General features: G+C 38.8%; 1 protein-coding gene and 1 long non-coding RNA gene across 4 annotated transcripts in view; both read right to left on the bottom strand.

The window, feature by feature from the left end:
- Positions 1-119: 119 nt before the first annotated feature.
- LOC18423212 (uncharacterized) overlaps positions 120-12,152 on the bottom strand; it is a 34,011-nt gene continuing 21,978 nt past the window's right edge. Inside the window, exons 4-6 of one of the 3 annotated variants that reach the window (XR_002282464.2) lie at positions 1,492-1,694; positions 727-863; positions 120-450 (exon numbers count right to left, since the gene is read on the bottom strand). Coding sequence is in view for 2 of the 3 variants with exons in the window: in XM_006827814.4 (XP_006827877.1) it covers positions 282-450; positions 727-863 (306 nt within the window). In the remaining variant the exon portion in view is untranslated. Of the gene's footprint in view, positions 452-726; positions 864-1,491; positions 1,695-12,152 lie in introns of all 3 variants that reach the window. The other 2 variants (XM_006827814.4, XM_088864927.1) reach the window with 2 other exon arrangements.
- On the bottom strand, positions 1,702-8,608 carry LOC148782310 (uncharacterized). Its single transcript, XR_016054180.1, has 3 exons — positions 3,754-8,608; positions 3,547-3,675; positions 1,702-3,452 (listed from the first exon to the last, which is right to left on the bottom strand). It is a non-coding gene; the product is annotated as an uncharacterized LOC148782310 (long non-coding RNA).

Genomic DNA, 12,152 nt, shown 5'->3' with positions numbered 1-12,152 from the left:
AAACTCACAGGAATCCCTTCCTCACCCTGTTGAGTTCGCTTTTGGGTTCGTCTGGGAAGCACACATTGCTTAAGCCACAGAATTTTTAAAATACCAACAAAGAAGGTAAGCCTAAATGATTTGGTAAAATCAAACTAACTGTTACATTACTCTAGAAAAAGAATACAGTTACATGGAACAATATCACATATAGGAGCATGTTTTTCTCTATACTTGAAACCACCATTTACCATGGGAGTGGAGTTTGGTGAAGTACATATTCCCCCAAGAAGCACAGAGAGTTATTCCCTCTTGTCCTCTTCAACCGCTTCTTCGAAGCTGAAAACATCGGGGTTTCCCCCATTCCCATTCTTTTCTTTCTCTTGCTTCACCAATCTTACATGGCCCTCTGCCAAAGGCAATGCTTCTTCCTCATCACCATCTTCTCCCACTTCATCTGAATATGCATACCTGATTCATTAAAAAAAGCTACAAATTAGTCATATTTTAAAAACAAAATTTGGAGTTCTTTTGCTGTAATTTCAGGAAATTAAATTTCTGACACTATTTTTTCACTATTTGAAGATCGTTGACTCTCTTTACGGCAGATAAATATGGGACTCTCTTTTGATGATCATTGACTTTCTTATGGCAGATAATCATGGAACTCTCTCTCTCCCTCTCTCTGTCTCTATGTTTCATTTTCCCATATGAATAATTATGGGAACTTCCAATGAGAGGTTTTACCTTTTGGAGCTCTGCGATGGAGCCCAGAGATAGCATATTACTGATAGGAGCAAAAAAGCAAGAATGTCCCAGAATGCAGTGATTATCCAAGCACTCTGCCATCTTTCGTTGAATGGATCTGTAGCTTTGAAGTACACCTGCGGCCATGGCACACTAGATCTTGACTTCACTTCATAAATAATAAAAATATAAAAACACTGCACACACACAATCACACAGAGAGAGAGAGAGAGAGAGAGAGAGAGAGAGATTCATCCGAAAGACGAACAACTCTTAATTTAGTACAAAATGATTTTTGTGCCCTTGAATGTAGAATTATTGAAATACCCTTACACACATGAATTCCAGTACTTCACATCTACATGCACAATGCAGCCCACATACATATTCATGTGCAAAGATCACTACATTAAAGAAAATATGCATAGCATGCATACACTGTTCTTGCACATGGCCGCGTCGATGACATGTACAGCACTTTTTCGACAAAAGTGGGACAATGTCATTTCTTTCTTTTTCATTGATAAGAAAACAAAGAACTTTCACATGAAAGATGAAAAAAAAGCTTTGAAAGGGACTTTCACATAAAGATGGTACCTAACTATCATGGAAATCTGTGTTTGGTGCCAACAGCTGTGTATGACTAAAGCTAGTTGAGATCATAATGTTAGCCCATGCTAAAAAATTGTAATCTAATAGATAATTAGAGATCTAAAGAATAATATTATGTTTGTTCAAGTTTCTAATCCCAAAAGGGAACTGCACATTGTCAAAAGCCTTCGATGCCCTCTTCTCTGCTGTAATCTGCAGGAGTGCTCCATCCTCAAGAATCCGTTGCAAACCTCAATGTTCTTTGCATCATCAGTGTCAAAGTGGTGGCTTCCCATCATTGAAATGCCTAATCCTTTCATCATGGCCATCATTACAGGCAGTATGCAAAAACGTGACTTGGGCACAAGACTTGGCTCCTACCCAATCGAAGTAACTTGGTAAGTCCCAGTAGAATCTTCCAAGTCATGTACAAGCCAAAAGCACTAAAAGTTTGAAAAAAAAGACGAAGAAAAAGTTTGTTTTAAAAAATAATCAGTAAAAAAGCAAACTAAACGTTGTATATGAATCAGTGCCAAAGGGAAGATTTGTACTCCAATTTCCTTTAGAAAGTGCACAACCATCATAGACATTGGACATTATGTACTTTGAATTGGTTTTCTTTTATGTTACATCTAGTATATTTTTTTTTTAGTTAATTTTTGTCCTCACATTCACATTATACCATAATAGTAGAGGAGAAATTAAGCCTGAACTCGGAACATCAAGCACACATATGAATACATATTGCATGAAATAAAAAGCAATACACGTGGATAAAGAGAGAGATTTTGATGTCGAACGGTAGCTACAATTTATATATTGTGTAATTAAAAAAACACTAAAAGATACAAATACTTCATATATGGTTTTCAATACATGATGATGGGAATATTTTTTGGGGACCAAGGGGTTGGGAGCAGGAGGGTAGGGCGTGTGTGTGTGTGTGTGTGTGAGAGAGAGAGAGAGAGAGAGAAGAAGAAGAAGGGCAGGGGGAAGGGGGCTACAATTTGTTTCTTCTTCTGCCCTTTCAGGCGACTGCGAGGAGCTTCTGCCATTTCGTAGAGGTTGAAGCGAGATTCCATATTGATTGAATCACACTTCCCTACTCCTATGAACCAAAGTACTATATGTTGTAGATTCTAGATTCAAAACCCTAACGAAACGAGACTCATTACATGTGGAATCATATATCACTCGATGTGGGACTCAAGATTCAATCTTTGGTGGAGTTCAGATTCGATAATTTGGAAACGACTTTCCAAACATAATGGGTCCAAGATTCTAAAGATGTATTCAGTGTTTCAAAAAACGCTAGGCGGCATGGGGGGTCCAGGCTGCCCAGTGCCTAGGCGGGCGCCCAGAACCTGGGTGGCCCAGTTTAATCCAAAAAGGATTCTGCAATTATGTCAGTATCAATTATATGTACTGCAGTACATAATTCAAATTATACTACATATTAGCATTTAGCACACACTCCATAGGCATAACCATAATTTATAAGTCGGTTCATACTCCATATCCAAATAAAACTTAAAATTTTCCAACCAACCAAATTATCAAACCAAGTTACCAAATAGTATCAAACCAGTACTGCAGTACACCACCATGAGGAAGAAAATAAAATTGAATTATGAAACTATGAAAGTAATACTTGAAGACTCAAAAGAATCTTCTATAGTTCAATACTTCAATCAAAGTTCAAACTTCAACATTCATCATTCATTCATCATTAGAAAATCTTGGGTCAGCTGCATTGGCATCATATTCATCAGAGTCGACAAAGTCATCACCCTCCTCGACATATTGGTCATCCTCATCCTCCTCTGTCTCTTCTAAATCAACCTCTTCTTCCTCCTCTTCCTCCACCCTTATTCTCTGTGCAAAAGATCTAGTAGCCCTAGGAGGGTCAGCTGATGTCCCTAAAGTATCCATGACCATGTCCCATGTCAATCCTTCATGCCCCTTGACCTCATCATCATCAACTAACCACTCCATAGCATGGTCCATATTTTCTTATTTGATGGGGTCTCTCTCATCTCTCTTAGCAAACCTGTCCTTCAAGAATCGATTGTACTTGACATAGACTAGGTCATTGAGCCCCTTTATTCAAGCATGTTCATTTTCCTGGTATGAATCTAACAAAATCAAATGAAACTAATTCAAATCTAATATCTATGGTTCATGTATTATTTATGAAATTATACAAATTACCCTTAGTTACGGCCTTACCCCTTCAAAAGTACTCCAATTGCGCTCACAACCGAATGAAGAAGTTGTTAGGTCTAAGATCTGAATGGCCAACTTTTGTAAATTTTTGGAGAACTACACCCATGTTGGCTCCACCAATGGGCTGCAAAGCTATAAAAAAAAATCATAAATAAATAATAGAATTACTTAATTACTTGAACTTATTGAACTTAAGAATATTATTAATACCTGGATTAATTTTGATCCTTTGCCTCATCGCCATTGGACTCCCAAAAGACTTTAATGAGCACTTATAATTTATCAGCTTATCAGCTCATATAATATCATGCATATCAGGATCAGGGACTAGCACATCTACACACTCATTAAATCCATTCATAATTGTGTCATTTGTTTGTATATCCTTGTCAATGTAAAAAAAAGCTGGGTTCAAGTACTAACCAGCTGCATGCAATGACCGATGTAGCTGCCTATCCCACTTCTCATCAATAATCTCCCAAACATGCTTGTAGCGGGTTTCGTCATCATTTAAATTTTGGGCTATCTATCTTTTGCATTTCTCCATAGCATTATATATGTAGCCCATAGAAGGCTTGTCACTATCAACCATGCGAAGGACTTCGATAAGAAGAAAAAATACCTTAAGAGCGCCTTTCACCCCTCTCCAAAAAGCCTTAGAAAGGATAATATCTCTCACCTTCTTCCCAACCTGATCCTTAGACTACTTGCATGCTAGCTCGTCATCCGAGGTAATTATTTACCTCAACTGCACTCTCCTCGAATGTATGCTATCTTGGCATAAGTACCAGGTTGCAAATCTCGTAACCTCAGGCCTCACAATCTTTTTCTTCTTTGTAAAGGTACGCATCATGTTGAGGGTGGCTATAAATGAAATTTGTAACTAACTTGGCCTTCTTCACCGCACTTGAAATATCAGTTAAACCGCCCAGAGCCTCAAGCATGAGGTCTATACAATGTGTTGCAAATGGTGCTCAAAAGATTCTAGGATAAGCGATGCGCAACAAATTAGATGCAGCAACATTAGGAGCAGCATTGTCTGTGACAACCTGTACAACAAGATGCACCCCAACCTCCTTGATTCCCTTCTCTATCACTTGAAATATGCAATGGGCATCATGGATTTGATCAGAGGCATCAATAGACCTAAAAAAAAAGTCCCTACAAGACAACTCACAAGCAAATTCATCCGACTTCTTCTCTTCCTATCACTCTAAGCATCAGTCATGATAGAACCCCATACTGAGCACATGCATCCTTCTTAAGTTCTACAGCTTCCTTCGTGACACTCATTGCCTTTTTTAAAAAAGGCTCTGAAGGCTGATATGGGATTGGGGGTTTCATCCTAGGGCCAAATTGGCCAATTGCCTCTACCGCAACATAGAAGCTGTTTAAGCAAGAGGTATTGAAAGGAATGCCTGCCTCATAAAACCATGTAGCAAGATAATAACAACTCTATCTTTCTCTTCCTTCTTGATTCTATTTTCAATGGTGGTTTGCTTATTTGTTTTCTCTCCTGCAACCTCAGAGTCAGGCCGAGGTAAAAAACTATCCATAGGGCCTCTAACCCGAGTCTTCTTAGTCCCAGAACCAGAAGCAATTACAACTCCCTTCCCCTTCCCTTAATAATGGATTGTTCAAGCTCTTGACATCCCTCCCCAATCCTTTCCTTATCACTATCGTCCTCATCATAATTGACCCGAACCCCAGACCTAATCTCTACTATAGAGTCAAATCTCTCATCTTTTTTCGTTTTTACCATGTTCAAAAAATTGTTTATTTCCTCTTTAACAGCATCAGGAGTCTTTTTACATAGGGCAACATCCCCCTTGATACCGGCAAGATGGTTCTTGAACCGGTTTATGCCCCCTTTTGTATCCTTATCACAAAACTTGCATCTTATACAATTTTTATCATTAGGATCTGCGTTATAGCCATATTTCCAATCGGGATCACCACTTCTATGAGATCCCGAAGAAGACATCTCAAAATAATGCAATTTACTAAAGCAATAAAAAAAATCACTTACTTTGAGTTTGATTGCTCAATCTTCAAACTTCCACCTCAAATATGCTTCTAAATACTCAAAATCTTCTAAAAAACCCCTTAATAACTTTGCAAAACATCAAAAAGTAAACCTAAGATCAATGAGTGATGTTTTGATCAATTTTTGTTAACTTTGAGAAACCCTTCGATCTTAAAAAATTCACTAAAACTAGTTTTTTGGGAGCTTTCTCTCTATAAATTTGGCCCCAATAAGTTTTAGGATTCAAATGAACCTAAAACACTAATTGTTGGCTCTTTAATACAAAAAAAAAATGACCAAATTGCCCACACCGAAACTTATTTCTGCCCTTGGGCAGGGTGCAGGCCCTGGCCGCCCGCCTAGGCCTAAGTGATGCGCCCAGTCCTTTCAGACCGCCTAGGCACTGGGCGGACCGCTTTTTGAATCACTGGATGTATTGAAACGAGATTCCTAAATTAAGGAATTGAGATTCCTTAGCGAAACCGTCGAATAGGGTTTCCGAACCGGAATCGTAGTCAACAAAGAGATTCTGGTAACTATGGTTCAAATTGTTGAAGTTCTTGAAATGTGACGGCAGTATCAAACTAAACACAACCAATTCCCAGTTTTTTATATTTCTCATCTATATAATCTTTTATTCTCCTCTCACTCGTTTGAAAAGGCCTCACACACCTATGGAGAGAATCTACAAAATATAAATGTTCCGACATCAATCACCTTGATAGGAAACTCAAGAATCTCAACCTTCCCTTCCAAGTCAAGCACCAGAAATAACCATGTTGCTAATTGCACAGCTGTTTCAAACTATCCTAGTTTGAAGATCCAAAGATAACAATGATTAAACCATTCAAGGTGCACATGGTAATTCACCATAGTTCACAAGACTTGGGTATAATACAAGCACATGGGCTTATAGCGGATCATCTCATGAACAATGGGGAGCATTAAAGGGGGTTTGGATTTGGTTTCTTACAAGAATTGGAGCAGGGTTTTACGTAAGGAAATTAATAAGTCCAATACTCATAACTACATTTGGGACCACCACCTATGAAAAACCTCTCTGGCTCTCCCACACACACAAAAAGCTTATTTACTTGAACCTCAAAGATTATTTTGACAAATTTATGTATAAGGAACAATATTCGATGGACCATACCACTTTTGGCTGGAAGAGAAGCCCAAAGAAACTCGTGACTCCTAAGTCATTATTTCTCTTTAGCAACCAGCAAGTCCTCTTCAAGCGCGGACAAAAAGCCTTTCTCAGGTAACCTTAGAGTTTGGAACCCGTCCTTTAGACGCCCTCTCTCGAATCTCGAAACCTTGGACTTCCTTTCCTTGTCTTCTTTGCTGCACTCGAACTTCCTCGCTCTTTCTGGGCCTGATCGCTTGGTGTGGACCCCTCCCCATCGGGTTCTTTCTCGGTTGCTTCTTTCTACAAGAAACTGTGTTGCCCCCCACTTCCCCCCTTTTTCCGACATCAGTCGTCACACAGGTGTGGTCTTCTATAGCTCCCCCTAAAGTGCAAACCTTCAATTGGATTGCATTCTCCGAAAAAGCTCTCACTGTGTACCAACTCCAACGGAGGGGAGTCCCCATTCCCAACACTTGTCATATGTGCCTCTGTGAAGAAGAAAGCAACCTGCTTACCCAAAAAAGAAGAAGAGAGCAATCCTCACTTTTTATTCACTGCCAACTTGCCCACAATCTATGGAGCTTACTCCTCCGACTTTTCGGCCTTGCCTGAGTTACTCCTCCTTCCCTACCAGCTCTCCTCAAACTTTCGTTGGACACTCCGTGGCCCAGAGCTAGCAGGCTTCTTTGGAAGGCCTGCATTGCAGCTAGAATCTGAGTCATCTGAACCAAGAGAAATTCGAGGATCTTTCGAAGAGCCAAGTGCGAAGCCCCAGTTCTTTTCCACAAAATTACTGCAAAGGTCATTTTCTGGGCTTCTAACCACAACGCCTTCAGAGGCATCTCAGCCATGACTTTCCTTCACCATTGGAAAGACATCCTCCACACCCAGTCGCCTCAGGTTTCAAGATCCAGCAACTGGTCTCCCCCCCTATGGCCTAACAAAACTTAATTTCGATGGGTGTTACCTCGGAAACCCCGGACCGGCAGGAGTGGGTGGGGTCTTCCATGACCACCATGGCAACTTACTCACCTCTTTTTCCAAAAATATTGGCCACACTGACTCTCAGCTAGCTGAGTCCATGGCAATACTCTTCGGGCTCAAGCTTTTCGACCCCTTGTGGACTCAACCATTTATTCTTGAAGAAGATGCTAAAACTATTATCACTTGGGCTGCAGGCTCCACGTCCCCTCCCTAGTATCTTGCATCGATTTATGATGAGATTACTCATATTTGCAGAGTCATGGACGTCTTATGGAGGCATACCTGGAGGGAAGCCAACTTCCTGGCAGATCAACTAGGTAAAATGGAGCATCTCCCTACGTCTCAGGTCCATGACTGATTGGTTTTTTGGTTTCTTTTGTTTTCGTTCCCTACTTGTAAAGGGCAGATGGACTAGCTCGTTTTTTGGTTTCTTATGTTTTTGTCTCTCTTTGTTATGCATGTACTAGGCCCTACCCATATTTTGTATAGGGTTACCCTTTTGGGGAAGCCTATTCTTTTGGTGAGAGGCCCAGTTTGGGGGTTCCCTCTACGCACCATTGTACTTATTACTCTTTTTTAATAGAACATCAAAAAAAAAAAAAATTCCTAAGTCATTATCTACTAAAAAATCACTCTCCTCGAACTAAAAAAATATAATATTAAGAATATGAAACGAATTTGTTGAGCTCCAAATCCACCATCCCCCAAGATCAGATCTGGACCATCCATTGCAATTGATGGTTGATTTAGGGGCTGGAGCATTTTGGATATGCAAATCAATTATTATTTGGAAGACTGCTTTGAAAGAATTCCAAAGCCTTTCTGGGCCCCTCACCCAAATAAAAGGGGTGACTTTGGATGAGTTCTCTCTCTCTCTTTCCCTCTCTCTCTCTCTCTCTCTCTCTCTCTCTCTCTATATATATATATATATATATATATATATATATATATATATATATATATATATATATATATATATATACATGCTAGCGTAAGCCCACTAGCCTACAGCTAATATGAACCCAACGGCCTAAATTCATCTGGGCCGATTCAATGATCACGATTGTAATTTGTATTTTAATTTTAATTTTTTTTTTTATAAAGCCAAATCACTTGAAATTTTGGGCATGTGCTTTATAAAAATAGGAGAATCCAATAAAAATATAAAAAAATATTTCGTGAAAAATAAATAGACCAAAATATCCCCAAAATATTTTAACGGTATTTTGGTCAATTTATATTTTACGAATTATTTTTTTAATATTATTATATGTGCGCTTTGATGAGAAGAATAGACGTCTAAAATTTCATGTGAATTGGATTTGTAGAAAAAAACTAAAATTCAAATACGAATTGGGGTCATGTCTGTCAGATCGGCCCAGATCAATCTAGGCTGTTGGGCTAATATGTAGTTATAGGCTAGTGGACCTACACCAACGTTTATCGAATCCACCTAAATCCAGATCCGAATAGTATACATCGGATCCGAATCGAGATCCGATCCAAAATTATATATAGGATCTGGATCCGGATCCAATTAAATGGACATTATGATCATGAGATACATTGACCAATTTATGCGATGCTCATTTAAATTGGCCATATTCATCATATTCATTAAAGATAAATAAAATTTACTTCTGCAAAATTAGGCAAGTGATGTCATTCTTACTCCAAGAGAGGCAAATTTTGTAGAATAGAGAGTTCCAAAATAAGTTGCTGCAAACTTTTGTAGATTAGAGGGAGAGTGCCAAAATAAACTGAAAGAAAAGAGAGTCCCAAAATAAATTGAGAAAAGATTTTGAAGGACCGAAGAGAATCCATCTCGAGCTTAAGATAAGAGTACCAAAATTGCACCAAAAAAACAAAGAAAAGGGGAGGGAGAGAGAGAGCGACTCATGGTAAAGATGAAGAGAGATCGACCAAAATCAAGAAACGCAGAGAGATCACTAGATTTGCAAATTCAAAGATTGAGATATCGTTCTTATAGTCCAAAAATAGAAAGAGAGAGAGCGAGAAACGACCCAAATTCAAAATAGAGAGGAAAAGATCACAAGAAATCATCGAGAGATATTATTAAGGATCACAATACAAAAGGAGTATCACAAGGGATTAACAGTGAGAAGATCAGAACAAATCAAGAGCCAAAGATATAGTTTCCTAGAGAGAGAAAGAGAAAGATTTTCACAAATGAGGTAACTTATCAAGCTCCTCAAGAAGAAAGAGAAAGAGGAGAGAGAATCCTAATTACAAACAAAGAAAAATGAAGGACCCCAAAGAGAGAGAACAGCAAATAACACTAGGAAAATGAAACCCCCTACAAGTCCACTTCCCCAACTACAAACTCTCACTCTCTCTAGAATGAAGCCACCCAACAAGTCCTCTCTCTAGAACAAAGCCCCCCTACAACAAGAATACAAGGGCTAATTTTGACAGTCAGAATATATTTTGAATCCCCAACCACTGTTGCGATGTACCTGCAATCCCTAACCACTGTTGGTAGGCAGTATCGTTCTCTTTGCTCAGGTACACAGCAACAAGTACATAGGGTGCCCCTCCCTATCGATGCCATGAACACCACATTCTCAAGGTCGCTCCTAGATCCTCCTCCAAGATCACCTCAATTCCAAAGTTCTTCCTCCACACAGTAGCGATCCGAAGATGGAAACACAGTAGTGATGGGAAGACACAGTAACGATCAGAAGATGGAAATACAGTAGCCATGGAGAAGACAGAAGGGAAGATGGAAACATAGTAGCCATGGGGAAGATGGAAACCCAGCAGCGATGGGGAAGATGGAAACAAAGAGTAGCAAAAACGGAGAAACCCTAAGTTGAGAGAGAGAATTAGATTATCCAATCCCACTGTTCAATTTCTATTAATATAAGGTGGGAATATATATATATATATATATATATATATATATATATTATTTATATTTGTATATGTATTTAATATAAGTTATATTATTTTTAAAAACAGGGTCGGATCTGGATCGGATCCACTTGCATCTAGATCCTATCCAGATTTTAATTTGGATCTGACTTTTAAATCCGAATCTGAATTATATATATATATATATGAGCAATGATCCAATGCCACGGTTGTATTATAGTATAATGCAACGACACTTCTAGAAAACCATGTTTGTGGTATTTGTATTACCCCAAATTTTGCACACACACTCTTCATCTCAATAATCAATCCCCCCCAAAAAAAAGTTCAATTTGAACCCTAGATATGGTCAAAATGAGTCACCTCCGAAAACAAATCTAGACCATTCATTTTGTGAATTTCAAGATCTTAGCCTTTATAAACTCAAAATCATTTTTTTCTTTTTTAACATTGTTCATCTAATGATAATAAAGCCATCCAAAAAAATTGGAAATGAAAAAATCCTTCTAAAGCCTAGATCTAAGCATCTCACCAAAATGAACGGCCTATATTAATTGGGCTAAAAAAATACTTTTTAAGTTGTGTTTTCAATTTTTTTTTTTTTTGTGATTGTTCATTAGAATGAAAAGAGTGTAATTTCAAATTTTGGATCAAACAAATGGCCATAAGATGATTTTTTAAGGTTGTTGCATCATATTACTATACAACGGTTGTATGAAATCATTGCCCTATATATATATATATCAAGGAAAGGGAAACTGTCAGATCGGTGCACTTCATCCCTATGAGCAAAAGAAAGATGCTGGTGGGGAGATCTCAAGTCTAAACAAGTATAGGATGGGCCCATAGTGGTCGGAGGTAGGATCAGGAATGGGATTTGCCAAACCGCCCTATAGTGGAAGCTCCCTAGGGTTAGGATCGGCATCCGTACAATGAACAAGACAAGGAGCAATATCCTTAGGGTTATGGGAGCGAGATCCGATGTCAATGGGTTTGATGTTTTGGTTAACAGGAATCTAAGCTCCACTATAAAGAAAAAAAAGAGGTTTTAAGTAGAGCTAGTACGAGTTCCCTTGGTCAAGGAATTGAGGTTTAATATGTCATATAACGGGGTTCTTTCGGTTCTAATATCAAGATTCTTAAAATATAGAAATCAAGGTTCTCAGCTGATTGTCCCCCAGGTTCGCAAGTGCCATTTACCAGGGATCCCTTATCAAATGCACCTCGCCCTTAACAATGGATTTGTTTATTTTTGCGTGAATAACAATGGATTAATATGTGGCTCTATAAGTCGGCCTTTCTTATGACCACTACATCTTCAGGCCACGACACAAGCTTGCATGCACCATTCCCTTTGAGTCTCTTGCAACCCAGAATCCTACCACTCAAGAGTCATCTTCTTTGAATGTAGCCTCATCTGCTTCCATTATTTCTCAAATGCTGGCTCTCCGAAGGGGCAAGAGGATAAGAGATGAACTACTCTCTCTCTCTCTCTCTCTGACTGACGTAAAAGAAGCTTTCTAACGCTTGGAATCAATGTTCAAAAATGCAGATTAGGGCGTCTACGCGTTT

This window comes from Amborella trichopoda, chromosome 4 (assembly GCF_054954075.1).
Source record: "Amborella trichopoda isolate Santa Cruz 75 chromosome 4, AtrichopodaSantaCruz75HAP2 v2.0, whole genome shotgun sequence".
NCBI classification, from domain to species: domain Eukaryota; kingdom Viridiplantae; phylum Streptophyta; class Magnoliopsida; order Amborellales; family Amborellaceae; genus Amborella; species Amborella trichopoda.
This window is presented reverse-complemented; position numbering and strand designations above follow the sequence as displayed.